Here is a 27,786-nt window from a genome sequence, read left to right as displayed (position 1 = left end):
AGTCTGACTCATGGAGTTTGAGCCCTGAGTGGTGGCCTTTCTGCATCTGGCAGGCTCAGCCCAGTGCAGAAAATAGCCCCTGTGATGCTCTCCCCCGAAACCCACCACATACGTGTATAGTCATGTTATTTCATTATGAAAATGGGCATGGACCTGCCCATAGAACTGTTGGCTCCTTGTGATTTGTGTCAGGCTAGGGGTCTCTGTACAGATGACCTGTCAATTGTCACTAATTCTAGCCTCTAGCTTCTTCCTCTGAGCTCTCTTGCAGCACAGCTCCATTGGAGCCATCACAGCTGTCCCTGGGATATCAGCATGCATAGGGAAGGGAGAAGTCTCAGCAGGAAAGTTGTAACAGCCTGAGGCTGATTTTTTTTAAACGAATTTTCCATGGCTCCAGGAGTGGAATAATGTATATTCTTTCTCTGGCCCTGAATATTCTTCCCTGCTGACCAGCCTTATCTCCATTCCCCCCTTAAAGGAGCTCACAGATCTGTGGGAGAAGCTTCTGTAAGTTTGGAACAGGGAATGCAGTGCTGGGGGAGACCCCCAATGTGGAAGTAATGGTTGACTGGGAACTAAAATAGACATATTAGTCAGAGGAGCAGGGAAGAGGATATAACAGGAAGTTATGTCATTTGATTTGTTTAGTCTTTGCGTAGATCTTGTTCTGTTTTTAAAATTTTATTTTATTCTGGAAGCATGAAGTCATGTAGATGGTTACAGGTGGAAGACAAGTTGAAAGCAGTGATTTTTAGTAAAAGGAAGAGTGAAGTTCCTTGGGATTTATTGATCCTTTTCGATATGCAGAGGGTGACATGGTAAGAATATGGAGCTAATGAGACGCAGACTATAATAAGGAAGGAGAAGTTTGGAAGATGCGAAGGTGGAAGAGACAAGTTCTCAGTGGTTAGCGTACTTGCCTTCTAAACCCAGGGTTGTGAGCTCAGCCCTTGAGAGGGCCTTCTAAAGCTCTGGGGCAGGTTAGTTTAAGAAAAAAAAAAATAACTGTCAGGGATGGTGTTTGTTCCTGCTGTGAGTACAGGGAACTGGACTCAATGACCTCTCAAGGTCTCTTTCAGCTCTATGAGATATGTATGCCTTTATGTTTGACTGCATTTCCTGAGGAACAGAGAGCTTTTAAGACTTCTTTACAATAATTTAGTTGTTTAAGTAACATGTTCTGTACAATAACCTGTATGTTTATTAGTTTAAGGAAAAGTTTGTGCATTAAATAAGTCTTCAGCAGGTCTTCAAGGGATCTTCAAAGAGAACTCAGGAACAGTAATATTGTAAGAGATAATGATGTTTAAGTGAACTTCAGTATATGAAAGTTGTAATCACTTACAAAAATAATCAAATTTGTCACATTCTAAATTCCTGCATGAGTAATTTATGTACCTGTGCCAGGAACAATAAATTATGTTTCTTTGAATCCTATTGCAGAAGCAGAGTTAACAATCATGTTTGCTTATGAAGCATTCCCCCCGGCACTTACAAAGAAAAACTGTCATTTGGATTGCTTTTAAAAACTGGCAAAACTTTGATTTTTGGAAAGTCTGTTGTGAATTACTAAGACGTACAAGATATGAACTGATACTTTTTAAGGTGACTAAAATACTTTTCTCAATATTTTGTTGAGATGAATTATTTAATTTTGTTCCGTAAGCTGTGCATATATGGACAAGTTTTTCTTGTATCTAGATTTCATTAATATAACAAAGAAACTCTGTGCTCTCAGGAAAGTACAAACTGTGGGAAGTAAGAGGTCAGAACTGTGCATTTATAATGCCATTTTTGTTGAGGGTTAATTGCTGATCTTACTTAGATTGTTTTTCAAGTATCTGTTAAAGGCGCCTAGAGAAACAGATTGTTATCTTTAAAATATATTGTATATTTGTGTTATCAATCTAAAGATATGCAATAAATAATACATGCAGAGCTCAGATTAGGAAAGGGTTCAAAAAGAGGAAAGGGTTCTTTCTAAAAATCTGATGGTTTATTTGTCTAAATATGATGCGTGATCCCCCAAACAATTGTGTGACTAACTTACTCATGTGAGTAGTGATGAAGTTATTGGGACTAGTCAAATTACCTACTTAAGTGTCTGCAAGACCAGGCCCAAGATATGTCTTAACTAGTTAATTGAAATGTGAGACACCGGGTATGACTATTAATATCAGTTGGACCTACCTTCATGAATCACAGTTTGAGGAAAGACTCCTGTATGGTTCATTGTGGTGCATTTGAGAGTTTAAACATTCTTTTTCTTGCTTCCTGTGATGGCAGGAACTAATGGTGCAGCAGCAGCAAGTCAGGAACTGTAACATCATGATGTAAATATTAATTCAACTTTCATTCCCACAGATGGTGCTCATCTTTTACACTAGCCCCAGTTCCCAGTTTAGAGGGACATTAGCAGCTAAGTGTACATCCAGACTACGCACAAGATTGACCTCGTTTGGGTTGATCGTCCAGAGTTCAATTTTGTGCACCTGGTAGAGGTACACGAAATCGAACTATCTGGGGTAGGCAGTCAATTCCTGTACTCCTCAATATCATGAGGAGTAAGGGAGGTCAGCTGGAGAGTTTCTCCTGTCAACCTCCCTATGTGAAGATGCCCAGGTAAGTCAATTGCAGATAAGTCAATTTTAGCTACACAATTGCATATTTACAATTGACTTACCTGCCGAGTGGAGGCCAAGCCGAACTATCAAGGGGGTAACAGAGAGATAGCTGTGTTAGTCTATATTATATCAAAACAAAAAATCAGTCCAGTAGTACTTTAAAGACTAACAAAATAATTTATTAGGTGAGCTTCTGTGGGACAGACCCACTTCTTCAGACCATAGCCAGACCAGAACAGACTCAATAATTAAGGCACAGAGAAACAAAAATAGTTATCAAGGTTGACAAATCAGAAAAACTGTAATCAAATTGGGTAAGTTAGAAGAAAAGAGGGGCGGTAGGAGTGGGGGAAGTCAAGAGTCAGATAAAACAAAGTATGTAAAAGAGTCCTTATAGTGGGCCTGGTAATTGCTGTCCCAGTTCAAACCAGGTGTTAATGTATCAAATTTGAATCTAAAAGAGAGGGGCTGAAATCCAAACTTCTAGATAATCACTGAGGGGAAGTTGATCACAATAGCCCCATGCAATGTTTTTTTTCCTACAAGGCCTGTTTTCTATTCTTCCCTATTTCTTGTCATCATTTGTAAAGGCTTAAAAAGATTTTTCCCCAAGCAGACTGCTCTGGGAAAATACTGTTACTCCAGATCTAATGACTTCTATTTTGTATTTGCTGGTTTTGGAGGACGGTGGACCTGTTTCTCCTATGTAATCTTTCTTCTGAAATTTCATATCTACTCATTCAGCTGAACCAGAGTCATGGCATTTGCTGCTGAAAATCAGAGAACAACTTCTCCATTTCCAGTCCTCTCCAGAACCTTATCTCTATCAAACTGCACTGAGTTTTGAGGCTTCTGCCATGTCAAATGAACTGTGTTCCATGTAAGCTGTGCTCTTGGGCAGCTACTCTAAGAGATTTAAATGCTGCTCAGCTGATTAGCAGAGAGCCCAGAGCCCTAGCACGGGTTTTTATTGGTAGTGCACATCTTCACGTGCCCTGGAGAACATAGCAAAATTCATTGCACACATGGACGAGGAAAAAAAATGGAGAGAACATTAGAGATGGACCAAACACAACATTTCTGAAAGGTGATTCACATAGATTGACCCGTGTCCAAGCAGAGACTGATTGAACTCAGTGGCTGTGCCCATGCAGATCAGCTTGGAATGTAGGACTCTGGGACCATGAACAATAGCTTGTAACGTCCTAACACATTGTTCTTGATACATTAACAATAGAATAAATGAAATGCAGTGGCTATGTCTACACTTGTCCCCTTCTTCGAAGGGGGCATGGGTAATCAGGGTGATGGGAGATTACTAATGAAGTGCTGTGGTGAATATGCAGCACTTAATTTGGCTAATTCTCCCCCATGGCAACTTCAAAGTGTCAAACTTCGAAGTGCTGGCATTTGTGTAGCCATGAGCACTTTGAAGTGCCCAGGCTACTTCGAAGTGCCTTTACTCCTCAAAATTTTGGGGAGTAAAGGCACTTTGAAGTAGTGCAGTCACTTCGAAGTGCCTGTGGCTACATGCATGCCAGCACTTTGAAGTTTGACACTTTGAAGCTGCCGTGGGGGGCAATTAGCCTAATGAAGTGCTGCATATTCACCACAGCACTTCATTAGTAATCTCCCATCACCCTGATTACCCATGCCCCCTTTGAAGTTGAGGGTAAGTGTAGACAAGTCCAGTGAGAGATAAAATTGTGGAATACTAGGACTGGAAGGGAACCTGAGAGGCCATTGAGTTCACCCCCTGCCCCAATGGCAGGACCAAGTACTGTCTAAACCACCCTGACAGACATCTATCTAACCTGTTCTTAAATATCTCCAGTGATGGAGATTCCACAGCCTCTCTTGTCAATTTATTCCATGGTTTGGCCACCCTGATAGTTAGGAACTTTTTTCCTAATATTGACCTTCCATGGTCTGGAAAGTTCTCTTATTGGGCACCACTCAGGTCCCAAGGGTGAATCTCTCAGGGCTATTCACTGCACTCAGACAAGACAAGGCTCCTCCCCAGTAAGGGGTGGGAGTTACTTTCTAAATGGGCCCTGAGGGATTGAACTTATAAACCCCTGGTTATAGGGTCAATGTGCTAACCACTGAGCTAGCCCACCCTTAAATGGGCCCTAGTAAGAGGATCAGATGTCCCAGTTTTATAGGAACAAGCTAGTTGGAGCTTCATCTTGTACAGATTCCTGTTACCCCACTCTCTGTCACAATTTCTCCTATTTACTATCTGGTCACCCTAAATGGGGCAATTAAATAAATCCTCAGGAATGAGCACTAACGCACACATGACTCTAATTAAGTCAGATGGCTTGGAAGTCACCACAAACTTTGGACCACTAAATCTAAGGTGCAGCTGTATAAGGCACGTGTATAATGTGAAGTGGGTTTTACCCACAAAATTTCACGATCTAATGTTAGTTTGTAACGTGCCACAGCACAGAGTGTCGTGGAGTCACCCACGCTCGAAGCACTGGCATCAACTAGACATGGTCATCACTAGGCGTAATAACCTCAAAAACGTTCTTCTGACATGCAGCTATCATAGTGCTGACTGTGATACAGATCACTCGCTAGTTTGCTCCAAGCTCAAGCTGAGACCCAAGAAGCTGTACTGCTCTAGACCTGCTGGAAGACCTGCATTGACGCCAGAAAGACGGCAAACTCGGAGAAAGCTGAAAAGTTCAGAGAGACCCTCCAGGAAAATCTTCGCAGCGGCCCTCGGGGCGCCGATGTGACATCCAAATGGCAACATCTGAGGGATACAGTTTACAACACGGCCTTGTCAGTGTTTGGAAGAAGAGCTAGAAACACGAACGACTGGTTCGAAGCTAACTCCGATGAGATGATGCCAGTCATTGAAAAGAAGCACGCTGCACTCCTGGAGTACAAATGCTCACCGAGCCAGAGTACCCAGCAAGCACTTAGAGCGGCCAGAAGAACAGTACAGCAAACAGCCAGGTGCTGTACCAACAACCACTGGCTCCAGCTATGCAGCAGCATCCAGACCTGTGCTGACTTTGGTAATCTCAGAGCAATGTACGAGGGTATGAAGAAGGCATTAGGACCCACCCAGAACAAGATGGCACCTCTGAAATCCAAATCTGGTGAAGTCATCGCTGACAAAGCCAAACAGATGGAGTGCTGGGTTGAGCACTACTCTGAGCTGTACTCACGCGAGAACGTTGTGGTTGATGCAGCCCTCGATGCCGTCGAGCTCCTACCAGTAATGGACGAACTGGATCAAGAACCGACTGTGGATGAACTGAAGAGAGCCATCGACAGCATTGAGGCAGGAAAGGCCCCTGGCCGGGATGGTATACCACCAGAGGTAATCAAGTGTGCTGCGGACACACTCCTGGAACCCCTACATGAGCTACTGTGCCTGTGCTGGAAAGAGGGTGAGGTTCCACAGGATATGTGTGACGCTAACATTGTAACGTTGTATAAGAACAAAGGAGACAGAAGCGACTGCAACAACTACCGTGGAATCTCCCTCCTAAGCATCACTGGTAAACTGTTCGCTCGCATCATCCTTGGCAGACTCCAGAAGATTGCTGAGAGGGTGTACCCTGAATTGCAGTGCGGATTCCGCGCAGAGAGGTCTACCAGTGACATGGTCTTCTCTCTAAGGCAGCTGCAGGAGAAGTGCAGGGAGCAGAGGAAGCCACTCTACATAGCCTTCATTGACTTGACCAAGGCCTTTGACTTGGTCAGCAGGGATGGTCTGTTCAAACTGCTCCACAAGATAGGCTGTCCTCCACTGTTACTCAAGATGATCCAGTCGTTCCACGAAGACATGAGAGGAACCATCCAATATGATGGTGCATTATCGGATGCTTTCAGAATCAGGAGCGGCATCAAACAAGGATGCGTGCTTGCTCCGACATTGTTTGGGATCTTCTTAGCACTCCTCCTGAAGCATGCCTTTGGATCTTCAACAGAGGGCATCTTGCTGCACACAAGATCTGATGGGAAACTGTTTAATGTTGCAAGGCTGAAAGCTAAGTCTAAGGTGCAGGAAGTCCTCATCAGAGACATGCTGTTCGCAGACGATGCTGCTGTAGTGTCTCACACAGAAGACCAGCTTCAAAAACTGCTGAATCAGTTCTCCAAAGCGTGCAAGGACTTTGGGCTTACCATCAGCCTAAAGAAGACAAACGTACTCCGTCAGGATGTTGCTGAATCCCCATCAATCAGCATTGATAACTTTACGTTAGAGGTTGTCCACGAGTTCGTGTACCTTGGGTCCACCATCACTGACACACTGTCATTGGACACTGAGCTAAATAGGAGGATCGGAAAAGTGGCCACAACTCTGTCCAGACTCAGCAAGAGAGTGTGGAATAACAACAAGCTGTACACTCACACCAAAATGCAACTCTTCAGAGCCTGCATCCTCAGCACGCTCCTTTATGGCAGTGAGACTTGGACCCTGTATGCCCACCAGGAAAAGAGGCTGAACATCTTCCACTTGCGCTGCCTCAGGCGCATCCTTGGAATATCACGGAAGGACAGGGTGACGCACACCGCTGTCCTCGAGCAAGCTGGAATCCCAACCATGCACACCCTCCTCAGGCAGCATCGGCTCCGCTGGCTTGGCCACGTCCACAGGAAGAATGATGGAAGGATTCCAAAAGACATCCTGTATGGTGAGCTAGCCTCTGGCAAAAGACCTCCCGGACGCCCCCAGTTGCGCTACAAAGATGTCTGCAAGAGAGACCTCAGAGAGGTAGACATCGAGCTGGACAACTGGGAAGAACTAGCAGACGACCACAGCAGATGGAGGCAGGGGTTACACAAGGGCCTTCAGAAGGGCGAGATGAGGATCAGACAGCTAGCAGAGAAGCGAGCGCACAGAAAGCACACTAAGGACTTGCCAGACACCCACCACATCTGCAAGAGATGCAGCAAGGACTGTCACTCTTGTGTGGTTCTTCATAGTCACAGTAGACGCTGTAAATGAAGTCCTCAATTGAAACTATAAAGGGCGCGATCCACAGTCTATGCAGACTGAAGGATGCCTACTACTACTACAGGACTGCTTGTTGTTTCACAGGATTGACACACACAGACACCCCCCTACATTTCCCAGCCCTTTGCGACCGCCCACACTGCTCCTGGGAGAAGCAGGGCTCCTAAACAACACCGATTTCATTGTCTTGAGTTGAAAAGAAACGTGGCTCCGCGCCTCAGCCAGCGCGGACCAGCGTAGCCGCGTGGAAGTCAATGAAGTGAGCTGGATCTGAAGCAGCGGGTCTGTCCCACGGAAACTCATCGCCTACTACACGATACGGTCAGTCTTTAAGGTGCTCGCTTTGTGTTGGGAAGATACAGACTCGCACGGCTAAGCCCGAGTTTTGCCCCCCTAGCGCAGACCTGCCCTGACTTCCCCAACCACTGTGACTCCGTGAGGCTTCGTCCCACAGGACACAGGCAACCCCAGCGCCGCCCGCGGACGCTGCCCGGGCCTGTTACACGCCGGCCGGGCCTGGAGGCGGGCTGAGATCGAGTGCGGGGAGCAGCTGGCCTGGGGGGGGGGAAGCGGGGGGGGACAGGCGCCCGGCGCGCAGCTGCTCCACGCCTGAACAGAGCGCTTCGGTGTGCCCCGAGCCGCCCCGCCCCGCCCCTTTCACCCACCGCCAGCCAATCGCTGCCCTCGCCGCTCGTGGCCGGCGCTCTCGCGAGAGCTGGCTAGTAAACAGGTCCCGGCTGCGCTAGCTGCTGCTGCCGCAGCTCTCTGTCTGCCCGCATGAGCGGCCCGGGAGAGGAGCGGGGATCCCGCGCGCAGAGCGGGGACGCAGCAGCCGGCAGCCAGGCGCAGGGAGGTGAGTGCGCGCGGACCTGCGCTGGGGAAGGGCCCGTCGGCGGCGCGGCGCGGCGCGGCGCGGCGCGGGGAGGCGGGTGAAAGACGGATGGAGCATCTGTCGTGTTTGGTGCAGGGAGAGACCGAGGCGCGAGCCTGTCATTGGGAACTGGAACTCATCCCCCGCTCGCCATCACCATGAGGCAGCAGTCTCAGCCGTAGCCATTCGTTCCCCAGGACGCTACCGCCAGCCGTGTGGGGCTGGTGCAGCGAGCCCGAGGGCGGGCTGGGGGCGGGGTGGTAATGGAACAGGGACTTCAGAGAAATCAGGGCATTGGCCTGTCTCCGCGCCTGTCTCCCTCGGCCCCAGTGACTGAGCCCGGGGACACTGGAGGGCTGTGTGGACAATGTATTCGGGGCGGGGAGGGGTGTCTCCGGGTGGTCCCGTTAGGTTGCAGGGTCTCTTTCTCTAGTGGGGAGCGGCCGGGCTGTGTTGTGAGCCACGCAGCGAGTGAGCTGGGATGTCTAACAAGGTGCTGAGTGAGATTTTGAAATCTCTTAGCGAATCAACCGCTTGAGAATTCACTCCCCCCCCGAAGGAGAGCTGATGAACTGTCCCAATAAGGGGCTCTCCCTGCTGCAGACTTCATATTTCAGCTCGCCAAGGTGGTTCTTCAGGTTCTCTTCTCTCGGCCCCAGAGCGGGGTTAGTTAAAGACTTCAGGGGTGCGGTTGCAGTGGGGTTTGTAAATGAGTGAAACTTACGTACAGCAGAACTCCTTTTCCAGTAGTGTCAGAGGCTTTAAAAGCTGCCCTGTAAAATTCATCCCGATGGGGGAGAGGTGCTCCCCAAAGGCTGAAGGGCGGCAGGTCTCTCAGACTTGAGGAGACGGGAGAGCTGTGTCTCACGGGTACCATCAGCGGGGACACTCTTTGGCGTAGGCATACTGAGAGAGAAACACATATTTGTAGTTGTCTTGCAAGTATGACCTGTCTGGAGTGGGAGGTGAACTCAGTCAGGTCTGTGACTAGATTATGTTCTATGAACTGTAAAGGTCAATGAATAGGTTCAGGTGTATCTGGCAGATCCTGTGGGGTTGTTTGAAGGATAATTGGTGTAGGGGTGTACTGTCCTATTTTAAATATGTGCCAGATTAATTGCTACAGGATAAACCATTTAAAAAAGAGAACGTGGCTTATACAGCGAGGTCAAAAACCTATTGAAGTCAGTGGTTTAAGTGCATTCTGGTAGCTCAGCTTTTTGCTTGATGTGTATTTTTAATTGAACAATGGTGACAGCGATTAATGTAATAGTTACAATGCCAACTTAAGTAGGAGGGACATGTACAGGCTGTAAATCTGATGCTTTAAAAAAATCTCTAACAAATCAACCTTTGAGTTGGAAATGGAGTATTTTCAGATACTCACCAAAAGTCACTTTACGTGGTTGCTTATCTGTGTTTTGTTACACGTACTCTATAATGCGTCCCTTAGAATAAGCAGGAATCTTTAACTGTGGCATCCAGTAGCACTTTTGTTTTTATTTAAAGTGATAACTGAAGTATTTAGAAATTTTACATTTTATTATGTGTCTTAATGGTGAATGTTGACCATGCTTTGTTCCCTTTCAAATTGACAGGGATTATTTAAATGTGAAGCTGGTTGGTACACTTCTGAAACTGTATAATGATGTATGATAAGCCTGTAAATGATGATAAAAAGAATTATTTCTTTAAATACACTATTCATCGACATAAAGAGTGGGCTGTGCTGCATGCTAAATTGTTTGGTTGTATTCCCTCAGAAGAGGCTTTGATTTATATCAACTATCATTATCCTTAGATATACAAACATTGTACACAAGATCACTTAATCAGCTCTCATTCTCTACTCATTTTAATGTACAGCTACATTTAGAGCAGACCTGTTATCAACAGTAATTACAGCGTTACAGTAGTATAAAAATGTGGGATTAGTAAATAACTAGTAGAAGTTTTAATTCTTTAAGATGCACTGTGGCAGGATTTTTAAAAGGGCTGGATAACTGCATCACTATCAGTAACCACATCAGCTTTTGCCTTGAACCAAAAATTATTAGTATCCTAGTTATTATAACTTGCATAGCTAAATTTCTGGAAAAATCAATTCCTATTCTTGCATATAAATCTGTCCATTTGGCAGGGTGCATGTTTGAAGAGAGGATGTTCGCCTTTCTCTGAAGTGTTAGATGCTGGATATTGTTAGAGATTGGCTGCTTTGATCTGGTGTGGCAAATATGATGTTTCTGTAGGTTTAAACAGTAACTTGTGGCAGTTACAGTACTCCTGCACACTTTTCTCCATAAGAACGCTTTGCTCAGAGACTAACAGTAAAAAACAAAGGGCAGATGAATAAACTATGCATTTAGTGTATCTCTGACAAACATTTTGGTCAATTTAGGAAGCATTAAAATTAGCTATTGTGATACTTGATATTGTGTTTTGTGCATGAAATTGGATCATTCCCTACCTTGGATCATTTCAAACCTTGTTTTAAAACATCTGAAACTCCTCTTTAACAAAGATGTAGTCAGACTATAAAATGTTTGATTAACAACTTTTTCTGAGCTGTTGAAGTGGAATGATGCTTCAGCTAATACACTTCCCCACAAATTAAGCAGATCTGTATCTTCCTTGCAAATTCAAATCTCAGAATTGGAAATCTACAAAAAGTAAGCTATTATAGAAAAACAGATTTAAAAAAATTATTCTTTGTTTCAAATGATTACAGTGAAACTGCCTTAAGAGAACATTGAAGGGAACATCAGTTGCTTGAAGAAAACCTGCTCACAAAGGTGCAGGTGAAGTATACCCAGATGGAGGATACGGGTTTGTAGGTAGAAGCTTTTGTTTCTATGTCTGAGTGGATTTTCTGCTGCCACAGCTGCAAAACCAGGGTTCTGCTGGTGCAACTCCTGGAATTAATTGAGCCCAGTAATTCTGAGAGGTTGCTTAATGAGGCTGATCTTTCTTGCAGGTTTCACTCTTTAGTTTGTGTTACCTGGCAGACCTGCATATGAATTAACATCTGATTTTTGTAGAAAATTAATGGAGCTGAACTTAATGTTGTTACTAAATGTCTCAGTCACCGGGTGACACTACTGCTACTTAGCACTTTTTCATCCTTGAAGCATGTTACCAGCACTAACTCACTCAGCCTTAGCATACAGTACTGTGGTGGGCAGATGCTTATACTGTCTTGAAAAGGCCCACTTACTGCCGCAGTTATTTTTGCGTATTTGAGCCCACAGGGTGCTTTCCATATGTGCACCATGTTCAGATTATCTGACCACACAGCTCCCCTGTGATTTCCCAAGGTTGACTCTGGGACTCCATTTCCCTGATTGCTTTTTATGGTAATTAGGTACTTAGGGATGTTAGGTGAAGGCAAAATATGCCTTGTGATTCCTAGCAAGTCTGTTTCTTGGCTGAGTCAGAGCTAATTTATATTTACTGGACAATTGATATGCTGCAGTTGATTTTGCCGCATGTGTTAAGAAGTGGCAAAATTGATCTCTCTGGGCTCAGTGTCCATCACTGTACTCCACACTATCCCATGAAGTAAGGGATATTGCCGTGAGCCAGAAGTGCCCTGGACTACACTAGGGCAGAAAGTAGGTATTGAGACATCAATTCTAGCTACACTAATGGTGTAGCTAGAATTGTGTCTCTGAGATTGACTTTGTTCCCTAGTGTAAATCTACCCTCAGTTTGAGACATTCCTTAAAGGGAGTTTCACAACCGGCATTGATTTCTTTCTCCCCCCACCAAATGGTGAGAAGACAGGAGGAACCGTTGGGATTAAGAATTTTTCCCACTGCACTCTCTGCAAGAATTTTTGGGAGGGTATTGGAAGGAGGAAAAGGCCCAGCAACAATAGCCAGGTAAGAGTAGTGGATCCCAAATTGAAATGTCCCTCTAAGATTACTATGACTGGGGTGGTGGAAAGAAGCCCACTTCATAAAATGATGTTTGTTTTAAACAAACAAACAAAAAAACAGTTGTGAAACCTAATCCCAGGCTGTCCCGCTCCCTGCGGCTTGATCGGGGGTTCATACAACTTGAACAAAAAGTCAGTCTAATAGTGAAACTGTTGTCTGTTCCTCATAAAAACCTAATTCACTTTTACCACACAGGGTGGTAATATAGAATGCTTTTGTTCATAGCTCTTTGGATAAAATCAATCTAACTGTACTTTTGGAGGCAGTCGCCATTTTTTGAGGTGAAAGGCCAACATGTGGCACTGCTAGAACTTATGCTTGGTGTTACAGTAAACTCTTTCATATCCAGCAGCCCCAGGACTGGGAGGCTGCTGAACATTCGAATACTCTGGATAATACTTAGGAGTGCATAACACTAAAGAAAAACAAGATTAGATACTAAGAAGCAAACAAAAGTATGCAGAGTATTTATTTACCAACAACAGTAGTATTGTACACTGTAAACTTGTACTGCATTTGCTGTATTTATTTGTATTCACTTTCACTATGCTGTACTTATGGAAAACATAACTAAAATTTACTTATGGTTAAAATGCCAGTTATTTGAGAGTTCTGGGTAATAGAATGCTGGATATGAAAGAGTTCACTGTATTTAGAGCTTGGCAAAAAGGAAAGGAGAATAAACAAAGACTGTGAAAAGATGGTGTTGTAGTGTATATATAACATAAAATATTTTATCAGCCATAGTTGCAGAAGCATCAAAACAAAGTGTATGTGCGAGTGATAGCTGGATGCTGAAATATAATTTACTCAGCACAGAAATCTTGCAGCAAAAAGTCAAAGATTTTTCAAGAGATTGAAAACTAGCTTTCCTGCTGAACAAGCAGACAGCAATGAGAGTTTGCAGTTACTAAGATATGTGATGGCCCACTGTTGACACAAGTTACCATTTAATGCACTTGTGACTCTTAGTTGGCAGACGTTTGTGGAGCAAATATACTCAGAAGAATTATTTCCTGGGTCTGATGTTTTTCGTCTGAGGTCGTACAGCAGCCTCTAGAAAGCAATGTGTGTTCAGCTGCACTCACGCTGTTAAGAGAAGTTAGCAGGGGAAGGGAAGAAGGAATTTTCATCACCAGCTTCACCCTTTGCCACATCAAGCACATACGCTTTTATCACTAGATTTTCTTTGCACTTGGTTGCTCAGCTGCGGTGGTAAAATGTTCTGATTGAACAGCTGGCATGTAGCGTTCCTCATGGCTGACCTGTAGTATTTCACTTCTGTAAATTGAAAGTTTTCTTGTGTCTAAAGAAGCTTTCTCCTTGCTAAATTAAGCTTCTCCTTAGTATTTAAAATAACTTGTTCTTTTCACTACTTGAAAGTCATCCAAGTATGGCTCTTAGTTTCTGATTACTGTATATTAAAAAAGCCTGAGCAAGCTTGCTTCAAAATGTATGTTTGTGGGGATGCGAGAGGAGGGAATCTCTTATACGTTCAGGTATGCTAAAAACATTCAAAATAGCAAACAGTTGTTTAGAACTAGTTTTAAGTCTTATTTAAGACCTGTGGTCAGGATAGAACACTCAGAAGTATCTTGTTCTGTTCATTCCATCTAAAGGTCCTGGCAGTGGCTTCAGTCAGAAGACAAGATACTTGGCTAGATTGGCCATTGGTCTGATCCACGTAGGCGATAATCACTGTATAGGAAAACAAACTTAATGGGATTAAAAATGTGACTTAAATTTTGCAAAAATCTTCTGTGAATATATACACAGGGTCGGAGTTGTCCAATTTAGGATAATATCTTCACCTGCTGATCAGTTTGGTCCCTTAAACCCTTTGCATATGAATCTTCCATAACTTCAGTGGAAGCTCTACACATAGAATGAAATTCTAGAACTGATCAAGTTAGTGGCAAAACTCACACTAACTTCCTATAGGAGCAGGATTTCAACTAAGACTTGTTGCTATTCCCATTAAGTTGCTCATCTGTCATAGTGAGGCTACATCTGCACTATGAAATAAAGTCAAATTTATTGAAGTTGACTTTTTACTGCTAGATTTTTATAAAGATGAGTGTCCAGAAAGTCAACATAGTATGTCTCCATTGCCTTAGCTATGTTTGACTGAAACAGCAATGCATTGTGGGTACCTATCCCACAATGCCTACAGCCCCATTGCATTCTGGGGTTTTATGCTAGTGGGTTATGGGGCAAAAGTGTGCCGCAGTAGCTTGTGGGTGTCTGATATCGTCACCCCAGAGTGCAATGTCCCCACTCCTCTGCCACTGGAAAACAAACAGCCAGCCCTAAGAATTTTGTGCCATTTTTTTGGGCCATTTTCCCAAAGCCTGCCCCGGCTCATGCTTCTGCATGGCGTTAGCATGGATCCTGAAAGCTTATAGATATTGCACAGTGTGTTATGGCCACTTCCTGAAGTGTCGTGCAGTATTTAATTAGACAAAGTCAGTGGAGGATGAGATGGCTGAGGGTGATTCCAATGCTGATATTGAAGACCTGGAGATGAGGAACGCAGAGCTGCTGGCCTCCCTGGATGCATTGCTTGCAGTGGAGCACCGGTTCTGGAGAGGTGAAATCAGTACATGCTGGTGGGACCGCATTGTTTTGGAGGTCTGCGTCTCCCAGAAGTGGCTGAAGAACTTCTGTATGCACAAGGCCACTTTCATGGAACTTTGTGACTTGCTGTCCCCTACCCTGAAGTGCAGCAATACCAGAATGAGACCTGCTTTGACCATTCAAAAGCAGGTGTCAGTTGCTCTGTGGAAGCTTGGAACGCCCGACAGCTACCGGTCAGTGGGAAGTCAGTTAGGGGTGGGCAGCTCTACAGTGAGGACCAAGGCTATCTCTGCCCATCTGGTGCAGAAGACTGTGACTCTGGGAACTGTGCAGCACATAGTGGATGGCTTTGCTGCCATGGGGTTTCCTAACTGCAGTGGGGCGATAGATGGAATGCACACATCCTGGCCCCCAACAACTTTTGTCTCAGTGTACATAAACCACAAGGAGTACTTCTCCAGGGTGTTGCAGGCCTTGGTAGATCAGAAGGGTTGTTTGACCGACATCTACATGGGATGGTCAGGAAAGGTGCATGATTTGTACATCTTTAGAAATTCAGATCTGTACAGAAAACTCCAGGATGAGACTTTCTTCCCACAGCAGAAAATCAAGATTGGCTATGTGGAGATGCCCGTAGTCATACTGGGCGACCCTGCTTACCCTCTGCTCCCATGGCCCATGAAGTCATAGACAGTCACCGGAGACTGCAGCAAGGAGTGCTTCAACTGCAGGCTGACCAAGTGCAGAATGCCAGTGGAACGTGCCTTTGGCCATTTAAAAGCCAGATTGAGGTGCCTTTTTGACCCATTTGGACCTTTGCCAAACCAACATCCTCCTTTCCCCATGTGGCTGCAGCATGCTGTATTCTCCATAATATTAGCGAATCAAAGATGGAAAATTTCATGCCAGCCTGGGTTGCAGAGGCAGATGCCCTGGGCAGTGCTTGTGACATCCGGACACAAGGGTATTCAGCAATGCACATGCAGAATCAATGGCAATCAGGCAGACTTTGAAATATAGCTTTATGAATGAACAGACAGCCATGTGAATCTGCTGCATATAACTACTGTTACTGATACCACCCCCACCACCCACAATGATGTGTACTTGACCTTTATGAAAGCACCTCCAACTGCACCACACCTCCTGTGAACCAATAAATAACAGTGGTTTTCACAAAACCATTCTTTGTATTTGGGGGTGCATGGAGGGCTAAGGGGTATGAGAAAGAAGGGAATCGTGATGTCACGTTTGGTGGAATGTAAGCATTTTGAAGAGTGGAGAGATCCTGGGGTGGAGCGTGAGACTGGTCTTGGTCTTCCCCCCCCCCCGACCCCCTGTGTTCAGGGACCCGGGTGGGGGTTGAGCCATATCGAGGGGAGACCAGGCAACAGGGTGAGGAGGCTGCGTAATCAGTCCTGGGCAGGTGCCCTCTGTAGCACCAGCGTGAAATGCAGGATGTCTGTTTACTCCCTGACAGCCATCAGGAGCTCTGCCGAGTCCTGGTTCCTGGACTGACTTTTGATCAGCACCGGCTTTGGCTCGCTCCCTGTCTGCCTTTTCAAGCTGCTGCAGGATGAGGTCCTGTCTGGATCTTTTGCCTCATTGCAGCAACCCTGCCTCCCCAACTCACACTGCCTGTTGAAGACAGTGAACGTCAAAATTTAGATGCAATTTTTGAATGTGACACACAGTGCTTACCCATAGAATGATTGGATCTCTGTTTGACAATCACTGCAACTTTTGTTTTCCAAGGCCACTTTTGGCTTCTTAAGGATGGCAGTGAATCAACCTCTGCAGAACAGAAGCTATTAGTTATCCAGACAGTTTCATTGTGGCCATGGTAAGATCTTAGCGGCTTAAGGATGACTGGGGGATGATGTGGGGTGTGTGTGGTTTGAAACAAAGCCCTGTAAACTCTTAAGTGTGGAAAAAAACTTTATCGGCAGCTACTCATAAATCCTGTGCAAGGGAAAAGCCGTTTAAAACAGGGTAAGCCCATTCTGGACATGCTGGTGTCCAGGAGCAGGGTCCGCACAGCCTGGCAGCTGCGTGGTGGGGGAGGGTTTGAGCCTGCTGGCCTCATGGCAGGCTCGGGAGTGGTCAGCCCTGTAAACTGTGAAGTGCAGAAAAATCTTTCTTGGTGGCTCCTCATAAATCCTTTGCAGCCGTGTGGTTGTGGGAGTGGGGTGCGGAGCTGGGGAGTCCTCCAGCAGCATGGTGGGAAGGGAGAGGGCCATGAGAGCCTGCCAGCCACGTGGTGTGGCAGGGCAGCCCTGGGAAATGTAAACGGCTAGGAAGCAATGCAATAATGTTAAGGGGATAAACTTTAACAAAACTTCCTGTGTTTCTTCTAGGTTTCAGAAAGACACATCAGCCTCCTAAGAACAATCAAGAGTGGGGAAAAAAATGTGCTCATACTGTGTGAACACAGGGCTGGAAAACTTGACAGAATGCTGTGTGGTGCCATATCAGATTACTTGCTGGCTGCCTGGTATGGCAAGGTGTGCTATCGTGGAAGCTGCAATAAATCAGGCCTCCCCAAAAACCTTGTGCAAAAAAATAAACAGTACCTGGCGGAGACCTTTATGGATAAGCACTCCATCCCCAGAAGTATTAACAAGCTATTCTAAGGGACATAGATCCACTATGTCTGACCGGCAAACTGCTTGTAGCACTTTAAAAATATGCTTACTGGAAGTAAACCTGTGCCCCAAGCCAGCTGTAATCTGTACATAGCATTCTAAAAAGAAAAAACATACTCACCAGGAGAGCCCTCAAAAGCATTGCTGTACTCTGGAGCATCATGTGTCAATGAGGAGACTGGCTCTAGGGTGACGAAGAGCTCCAGGCTGGCATGATCAGCTTCCTCAAATACCTGCTGACTGTCAGCATTCTCCTCTTCTTTGGCCTCTGTCTTCTACTCATCCTCTCAGCTCTCACCAGAGACCTGAAGGGACAGTCTCCTTGAGGAGTCCATGCTACCCTTGGGCATTGTGGTTGGGTCCCTCTCAAGAACGGCGTGGAGCCGCTCGAGGTAGCAACACATCTTGGGAGAAGACCCAGATTGCCCATTGGCTTCTCTCACTTTGTGATAACTCTGCCAAAGCGCTTTTATTTTGACCCGGTTTTGCTTAGAGTTGTGGGCATATGCTTTCTCAGTCGTGTCCCATGAAATCTTCTCATAAATGTCTGCATTACATTTGCTGATTCACAGTCTGCTCAGCACAGATTATTCACCCCATGCAGAAATGAGATCCAGGATCTCGTTATGGCTGCATGCTGGAGCTCTTTTGCAACCCTGAGAACTCAGGTCAGAAGAACCCTGAGAAGTCATGATGGCGAGATATGATGGATGGCTCCTGAGGTGTGTCCCAACATGTGCTGTCCACGCTGGTCAGAAAGAAAATGAATTAAAATTCAGGGGCTTCCTGTTGCCTACTTCTTCTGCACCTGGAGAGCAGCAGAGGTGAAAATGGCCAGAATGAGCACCTGTGGGGCTTTGTGGGATACCTCTGGAGACCAATAAAATCAATCTAAAGTAATGCTGTTTCTACACTATCATTAATTTGATCTTTTAAGTTTGATCTTGTTACACTGCATCAGAGGGGCAGGGCAAGAAAGCTGACCTTAGCACACCTTAAAATCAACCTACTGGTATTTGCAGTGAAGACCGTCACATTGTCAAATCAAGCTAAGTGCCTTAAAATGACGTTATGCTACAGTGTAGACATAGCCAGGGTAGTGTGGTATAAATACTGTGCTCAATTTATTATTTTGTACTATGGGAACAAGCCCATTTGTGTTAGATGCCATTGAAACACCGTCGGAAGCATTGTCCTTATCCTGAGAGCTTAACACGTAACATCTAGGTCTTGCAAGCACTTCTTTAACCATATGATTTAGTCTCGTGCATTAATAATGGACCTGGCTTGTTTATATGAAGTGTATTAGCATATTTCCTCTTTATTTTAGGTTGACTTGCTGTCACTTTTAATTTTGGTAAACATGGATGCTTATTACACTCTGTGGCTCTATTCAGTTTAAAGTTAATGTGTATTTTTACTGAGTGTGAGTCTCGGAACAAGTATATCAGTGATTACCGAGGAAAAGAGGGGAATACAATAAAATACATTCACACTTTTTTCACTCTTAATAATGAAGTGCTGTTTAACCTCATATGATACTATAACAATTCTCGACAGGCTGATTGAAAGGATTTTATAAATTTTGAAACGTCAAAAATGGAAGAGAAAAAGAAATACAATAATTTAAAAAATGCTTTGAATTTGCATAACAATTGAAAAGTCTAATTTATTTTTCATGGCATATACTGCTTATTTTTATCAGATCTGTTAAAGTAAAATAACCAGGTTCGCTTTTGTTTGCAATACAGTTTTAGTTAGTTTCACTTTGTGTCTTTTAAGCACTACGGTAATGCTGCAACTTTTGAGAAACAGACATTGCAAGGAAAGGGTTTATTTGCTTTTAGAAAAACTGTTTCTATTGAAACTCTTCCTTTCTCTTTTTCAGAATTTTTTCCATGAAATTATGGGCCAGTTTGACTTGATAGTGTCCCTTTTACATGCTTATGAAAGCCTGAGAAAATGAATGGGATTCAATTAGACCACAGCTTTATTCACTTAAATCCTCTGGGAATACAGTACTCAACAATAAATCATACAGTGCCGACCATCCTTATTTCCTTAATCATTTTCCCCTTGTTGGGGTGGCTGCTGTCAGCCAAAGTTCCCTTCCCAACCTGGTCCCACCCAACGGGACCTAACTGCCTTCCCCTCATGTGAGAGATTAAGAAACTGGAAATGGAGCAGTGTTTTACTCCCATTGGTACTAAGTTACGAGCTCTGAACCCACTCTTCTCCAGCTTATTTTTAAGTGCTTTCCTCTAAGCCCCTTTCCAGTTCCTTTTACACAACAACCATATCTGTTCTGTAATGGGTACCTATGCCGCACACCTGCCACATTTTTTAGTTCCTTAATTGCAATTTTTTAATCTAACCTCCATCACCTGCTTCTTGCCTGTTTTCTGCCAGCCAGCCAAAGGATCACCACACATAGTTGGGTGAGGGCAATCCTTTAGTCCAATGGTCCCCAAAATTGTGGGTGACACCTCCTGTAGGTGGGCCATGGAGGGTTAGCCCCATTGCTGGCCCCAGTCCTGGGTGTTGGGGTGTGTGTGTGCCTGTGTGTGGGGGCACAGACACATTCCATTACAGGTAGGGGGTGTGAAAGGAAAAGTTTGGAAACACGGCTTTAGTCCAAGAAACACAATGTTTTCTTTTCTCTATAATCTAAATGTTAGAGCTTTTAAAAACTGCTGCTGGGCAATGAACAATGACAAAATACTCTACCCTTGGATAGAGTATTTAGAATATGGTAGGAGAGTGAGCTGTCATTCATCTATATCTGCCTTGTTTGCAGCCAAAGTGTACTGGATGAGATTCTGCAATGAATGAGGAAAATCTAAGTGCTTTTTCTTCCCCCTCCTTGCCCTTTGCTGCCAAGGCATCAGGGCTGGGTTTTACTGTAAAAAGCTGGGTTAAGTAATGCTTCTTTTAATAGTAAAGAAAATTGTTTCCATATATTGCAAACTAATAAGCCACATTCAGTGCAGTACAGATTAAATTCTATATTTGTCTTGGATGGAAGATGAGGCTTGTGTCTGGAACCATTGAATTTGTACTTTGGGTGCAGCTTCCTTGTATTCAAGGGTGGTGATCATCTTGTCAGCAAAACGTCTGATTTATAAGATGAAGTCATTTACAATAAATAGACTTTCCATATACAAATGAAGTGTTATTTTGCACATGATCAATTTACTTTTGCACCTGCCTGTGCTTTTCCTTGGGTTTTCTCCCTAATAAAACAAATATGACATGTTATGTGTTTAATTAAGGAGAAGGGGAGTGGGAGAGGCCCAGGGAATCTGCTTCTCCTGAAACTTCTATTAAATGATACAAAACATAGCTACCCAATATTATTTAAATGGGAAACTGTATGATTACATTCTAATGGAGATGCACTATGCTGCCAGGAAAGTACTCTCCCATTGGCATAATTAGTCCAGAATCTGTGTTGCCTGGAGAGCATTTCCCCCTTCGTGCTCCCACCAGCCTAGCCCTAGCGTGGACAGTGCTTAGGTCAATGTAATTTTGTGCTGCTCGGGGGAGGGTTGGCTTTTTCACACCCCCAAGAGACATAACTTACATTGACGTGAGCAGTAGTGTAGACAATCCCTAAATGAATATTTACTAAAGAAGTAGAATAAAAAGAAATAGTAAAACCAGGTATCTCTAGGGCCGTGTCTACACGTGCCCCAAACTTCGAAATGGCCACGCAAATGGCCATTTCGAAGTTTACTAATGAAGTGCTGAAATGCATATTCAGCACTTCATTAGCATGTGGGCGGCCGCAGCACTTCGAAATTGACGCGGCTCGCCGCCGTGGGTCTCGTCCAGATGGGGCTCAGCTGATGGGAATAAGGGGACTTCGAAGTAGGCGGGGTCTTTTTGAAAAGGAGCCTCGTCTGGATGAGACTCGCCGCGGCGAGCCGCGTCAATTTCGAAGTGCCGTGGCCACCCACGTGCTAATGAAGCGCTGAATATGCATTTCAGCGCTTCATTAGTAAACTTCGAAATGGCCATTTGCGTGGCCATTTCGAAGTTTGGGGCACGTGTAGATGTAGCCTAGAAGTCCAGTGCGGCTCAGGTTAGTTGCTCAAAGAGAAGTTCTACTTTCCAGAAGAAAGTTTAGCCTATAGCTGTAGGGCCCAATCCAGCTCCTCTTCAGATTTCTAGCAGAATCCACATTGATGTCAGTGGTAACAGAATTGGAACAAGAGTCTTTTGACGAAGGAAATAATCTGTATTTTGACCACAATTTTAAAAGACTTATAGAATCGAGTCAAGTGATCCTTCTTTTATTCATTGTATGAATCATAAAGGGGGCCTCTTTACAATTAGAAATACAATTCTTATTTGCCCTTTCACGTCCTCAGGCTGCATTTTGCAGCAGTGTATAGCCATAGTTGATTGTCTCCTAATTAAGGAACAGTTCACTAAGCATCCAAAATTCAAAAGGACTCTCTCATAGGATACACATCTCAGAGGGGTAGGCTACTTAGTCTGTATCTTCACAAAACAAAGCAAGCAGACCTTTAGCACCTTAAAGCCTAATACTTTTTTGTTAAATTTGTTTATTAGGTAATGAGCTTTCATGGGAAAGACCCACTTCTCCAGATTTTGGAGCAGAATGTCCGTGTTGGGATTTATTACTAGTGACCAAGTTCCATCATAATTGATCTGAGTTATAATTATAGTACGTGAAATTTAGCAGAATTTCTAACAGCAAAGGTCCATTTCAGGCAGTGAGGAAGGAAGAGAAATAGTTTGATTCGTTACTTGACCTGTGCATTCGGGTTCTGAATCTGCCACTCTCCAGTTCCCCTTAAAATAACTCAATATCCTAAAGTTAAATACCAGTTAAAAAATAGTACATTAACTGTTTGATGGTTTAATTTGGATTAAATTTGATGGTTAATTTGGATTAAAATTTTCCAGGAGAAAAGCCATTGAGGGCAAGGCTTTTTGTGCTGTTTTGTGCGGTGTAACGCTGTGCTTTGCTGCTGCCCAAAAATTATTGTGAAGTTTTTTCATTGATATTTCAGTTAAGATGTATCAGTTGGCATCACCATGATAAAATATCACAAAAGTTGCAAATAAATCTTGTTAATTCAGTGACTGTACACTCATCCCTCCTTAGACGAGTATTTCATTTACGAGTACTCGCTTAAACAAGGGACACATTTACCTACCTGAGTTCACTCTACGAGTGGACTTCCACCGCTCATACAAGCCTTACCTGCCTCCCCACAGCTCCAATCCCTCTGGTCTGACACCTCCCCCGTTCCCCCACAGCCCCAACCCGCTGCTGCCTACACTCCCTGCAGCCCCAAACTGTGGCAGCCTGATGCCCTTCCCAGCCCCGTGGCCAGACCCAGCCCCGCCGCCTGACATCCCCCCGAGCCCCATGCAGCCCTAAACCGCGGCAGCCAGACCCCTTTACCAGCCCCACCGCCTGTACCCCCTGCGGGCTCTGCAGCCTGACCTCGCAGCTGCCTGTACACCCCCTGCAGTCCGACACCCCTGCTGGCCCCGCGGCCGCCTGTACACCTCCCACAGCCAGACCCCACTGCGGCTGCCTCTGCGCCCCATGGCCAGACCCCCCTGCGGCCCCACTGCAATACCACTCTGTGGCCACTTGTACCCCCTTTGGCCAGACCTGCCCCTACAGCTGTAACCTACATGGCCAGCCCCCTGCCGGCTCTGCGGCCCCAAACCACAGCAGCCAGACCCCCTTACCAGCCCACAGCCAGTACCCCCCTGCTGCCTGACCCCTGTGGCCCGATGCACCCCCCTCCCACTAACCCCAAACTGTGGCAGCCTGAAAACCCCCCCCCCCAACCTGCCACCAGATTTTAACCCTCCCCAACCCAAGGTTCACTCACCTTTCAAAAGCAGCGCCACCTGCTGCCACTCCTTCCCCGACCTAGGAGGCCTAGGAACTAATCAGAGGTTTTTACATGTAATTTAACAGGAATTTAGGATCCCTCTTATGAGTTTCTGCCTACGAGCAGAAAGTTGGGAACCAATTGTGCTCGTAAACCGAGGGATGAGTGTATGTGGTACGTGATGTAGTTGGAATGTTCTTATCTGTCTCTGGAAGAGCATCAGAATCTGCTGCATAATAGCTGCTAAAATCTATGTGCCCAAGAGAGTGGTAGAAGCAGATGGAATTCCCCTGGAATTGATGTACTTGCATAGGTGGAGAATCTGGCTTAGTCATCATTTAATTGATTTTTTTTTTTAAACTGTACATAGCTTTTTTCCCTCTTTTTTTTTTATGCAGTTGTTTTGAACACTAAATCACCTGAGCAACAATAGAAACTTGGTTTTGCTTCTTTTTCTATGAGTGTACACACTTTACTTTCAAACATGTTTCCTTTTGGGAGCATGCGTCTGTTTTGCCAGAGAAATAGTTTGCCTCTCCCAAAGAGCAAATATTGACCTTATTTCAGTTCTTAGTTTTTAGCAGCTGGTGACATCCAGGACTGGAAATATTCAGTTGGTCATTACTTTATTTGCTAATTATGTAGTTTTGGTAAATTTACACATTTTGCTTGTGTTTTTAAAAGGTCTTAAAATAAAACTTTTTCTTTCTTTTTACCCAGGTTTAAAATGGGCTTTCTGTGTTGTATGTATGATTTGGACAAAGTATAGCCTTGTGACTACAGAGGGCAGCCTGGCTCACAGGCCATGGCGCCATATACAAAAAATAAATACATGGAAAGAAAGCCAGGGCCTTGAATGCACACCATAATTTTGGCTAACTCAATTTTATTGTATCTCGTTTTCCCCGTCTGTTAAATTAGAATAGAGATCTTTATTCTCCAGTGTGACTTGCTTTGGCTTCTACAGAGAGTAAGCACTGTATATATGCTAAATATTGACCTTTTATTGTGAAGACAGAGGAGTGGGAATTAGGAGATCTGGGTTCTAGTCCTAGGTCTATCACAGGTTTCCTATGTGATACTGGTGTTTGGGGCCAAATTCTGCCTTAATACACACCTTTTTGAAATCCACAGTGTTCTGGGGACTACAGGTCAGTTTTCTGAGTAGAGAGAGATGGATGATACTACTGATTCACCCATACAGAGGTATACCATCTGGTTCTGTTAGTTAATATTTACAAAGTGCTTTGAGATCTTTGAATGAAAGACTCTAAAGCAGAGGTCACTGGCATGTGAGGCAGGAGCTCAGCCCCTCTTCTCCTCTCTCATGCATCCAGGAGCCTCCTCAAGGCCATGCCACCTGTGGATTAATAAAAAACAAACTAATGCTACCAACCACCACCTAAATCTGCATCTTAAGTGATAATGAAGCTGTTGTAGGTAGGACTATTAGTGACTTTAAAAAGTATCACCAGCACTTGAACTGTACATAGAGGTCAAAAGGTCAAATTTCGGCGCTTAGCCGTGGACAGAAATGAAACAGCTACAGCCATAGAAGTTAAATGAACCCCCAGATTATAGTTCAGTTCAAATACCTTTCTGACTTTAACACAAAGAATATTCAAAACAAGAATAAAGCAACTCAGAATACTTTGGCAACAACCATCAGGGAGACATTTGCAACTTTCAAGAAGCTGAGAAGTGAGAGGGCACACCCTTACCTCGAGGTAGCTGCCACCACAGCAGCTTCCTCTTTGTCTTTTTATCACTGCAGATAATCTTAATTATTCTGTGGACAGGGTGCTAGAACTAAGGGTGCTTGGGGTGTGGCAGCACCTTGTGGTTTGAAGTGGTTGTCATCCTATGCAAGGTTTTCAGTTTTGTTCAAAGGCTTTCAGTGTATAAATTGTTCCAGCGCCACTGTCTGAGAATTCCTCATGAGTTAGAATAAAATCCAACTTCCTTTCCTATAGCTGTGTTGATGTCTGAGGGCAGAGCTACACTAGACCAGAAAGTTGATCCTCCATGCATGTCAGAGCGGTAGTTGTATTAGTCTGTATCTCCAAAAACAACCAATCCTGTGACACCTTATAGACTAACAGATGTTTTGGAGCATGAGCTTTCGTGGGCCAAAGACCCACGTAGGACAATTGCATAGCTGGAATCGACGTCTCCAAGTTCGACTTATTAGGCTGCCCTCACAGTGGGAAGTTGACGAGAGAAACTCTCACATCTACCTCCCTTACTCCTCATGAGAATGAGGAGCACCAGCATCAACTGTCGAGCCCCACTAGGTGTGGTAAATCGAACCCCAGAAAATAGGCGCAGGTTGGGTTGATGTTCTGGTGAGTATAGATGTATCCTAAAGAGTATAGATCCTAAAGAGTATAGATGTATCCTAAAGGTGGTAAAAATTAGCGAAAAAGTATTTTGGCCACTAAGCTAACTAGATTGGACTCTGAATACAAATAAGGAGCTGATCTGTTGAATAGAGAGCCCCTATAAAGAGTTTTTGAGTAAAAGTTATAATTCAAGCAGTCCTTCTTATCGTTTAGGAATAATCATACATCTTGACCCTTGATTTTGGAACAGCTCCACACTATCAGTCTTAATGTCTTCTTTACGTTTAATAAGTTGGCTTGTTATTTTTACTGAACTCCTAGTGGCAACATTTTGCTTTTAGCCAAAGGAAATTGTAACAGTAGCAGGAGGTAGGTTTGGCAATAACATCTGGTCACTTGCAATAAAGTGTTTAGTATTCAGAGTAGTTCTTTTCCTTTTGTAATCTTTTATTTCACCTTTATGAAGACAAAATAAGTGTTTATCCTATGCTCAGGGCAGCTGTGCAATACAAACTTTTCAGAATAGAGTGTCATAATTCCTTATCTCATGATATGCAAAAATACACAAATATGCCCCAATACATACACCTATGGCTTAGATGGAGCAGACATACTAACAATAGGTTCCACTCACTGCAGTCAGATCTGGAGGGTTTGTCCACTGAGTCCCTTTGGAGGATATGAGCTAAAATATTTAATCCAGCCCCCTTTCCCTTTTCTCCCACACAAGAGAAATGATGTCATGTTCAGCCAATTTAAATACTATCCATTATTTTAAGATAACTTTTAAAATGCATTCACTAATGATTCCTCATAATGTTCCTGCTAGGAAGAGAGATGTAATCCTGGGTAGAGAAGTGGTATTCCTATTTTAAGTATGGGACAGCTGAGGCACAGCATAAGTATTTTGCCTAAAGTCACAAAGGAAGTTCTTGACAGAACTGTAAGTAGAACCCAAACCTTCTGAGTTACTTAACACAGTTTCCTTTGCTTTAACCACAGAAGTTTCCTTGTCTTTGTACATGTCATATGCATCTAAAACAGAGCTAGCTTTTCAGTTGTTCATTTCTTAAATGCCAGGATCAGCAGTTGGGAGCCACCAATGTATTTGCTTTTGCAGTATGGATTGTCCAACTTTGGTACCAGTGGATGACATACAGTATTCAGCAGTATGTTGTCATTAATAGATTTATCTGTAAACATGAGATTTGCCTGGGAGAGGAATGCATAAGAGAGCTGAAGAAGGTCCTCGGGCATGGTCCTTTCCTTTAGGTCACAAGTAAAAAGTGCATTCCTTCAGCCATCGCTTTCATTAGAGAGAAGCTAACTAGCAAACCCAAGGTTATATGTTCAAACTACCAAGATTAAAACATAAAGAAATGTCAACCCTGAATGTCTGGAAGAGGTTTCTGCCCCATGTCAATATCATTTATGATCTGGCTTGTCTGTGGATGAACTCTGAACAGCATGCAAGAACTAAGCAGTACTAAGGCAAGTACATACATATTTTGCTAAACTAATGGTAAGAAAAAGCAACACGTGATAGAAAGCTTCATGAGGCTTTGTAAAGTGGTCATAGTTACTGGTAAGCCATTATATATTGTTGATAATACTGAGAGGTACAATATGTGATACATTATCAAATATACTGTCTAATTTTACATTACGATTAACTTTTTCCAGTGAGGTCAATCCAAAAGAATGCTCTCCTTTTGTTGTTATAGGTCAAATGAGGATGAGGTGGGAAGGTATTCATAATCTTACTATCTTTTCAAAGCCTTATAACTCTTTCCTCTTTTAAAGTGAGCAAGTGACAGCTGCTTTAAATAATATATAACTATCAGCTGATAAGTAAATGGGGTCTAGTGGTTATCAAGTTTGAAGTCTGAATTTTAGATGCACATTTTACAGTAA

At 44.1% G+C, this 27,786-nt stretch overlaps 1 protein-coding gene across 4 annotated transcripts in view; it reads left to right on the top strand.

The window, feature by feature from the left end:
- Window positions 1–8,343: 8,343 nt before the first annotated feature.
- Window positions 8,344–27,786, top strand: part of STK38L (serine/threonine kinase 38 like) — a 63,964-nt gene continuing 44,521 nt past the window's right edge. Inside the window, exons 1-2 of one of the 4 annotated variants that reach the window (XM_075004277.1) lie at window positions 8,354–8,467; window positions 17,358–18,541. In XM_075004277.1, coding sequence (XP_074860378.1) covers window position 18,541 — 1 coding nt within the window. In that variant the 5' untranslated portion in view covers window positions 8,354–8,467; window positions 17,358–18,540. Of the gene's footprint in view, window positions 8,468–9,022; window positions 9,112–16,335; window positions 16,844–17,357; window positions 18,542–27,786 lie in introns of those variants that run through there. The other 3 variants (XM_075004285.1, XM_075004270.1, XM_075004293.1) reach the window with 3 other exon arrangements.

This window comes from Carettochelys insculpta, chromosome 1 (assembly GCF_033958435.1).
Source record: "Carettochelys insculpta isolate YL-2023 chromosome 1, ASM3395843v1, whole genome shotgun sequence".
Lineage (NCBI taxonomy): Eukaryota > Metazoa > Chordata > Testudines > Carettochelyidae > Carettochelys > Carettochelys insculpta.
This window is presented reverse-complemented; position numbering and strand designations above follow the sequence as displayed.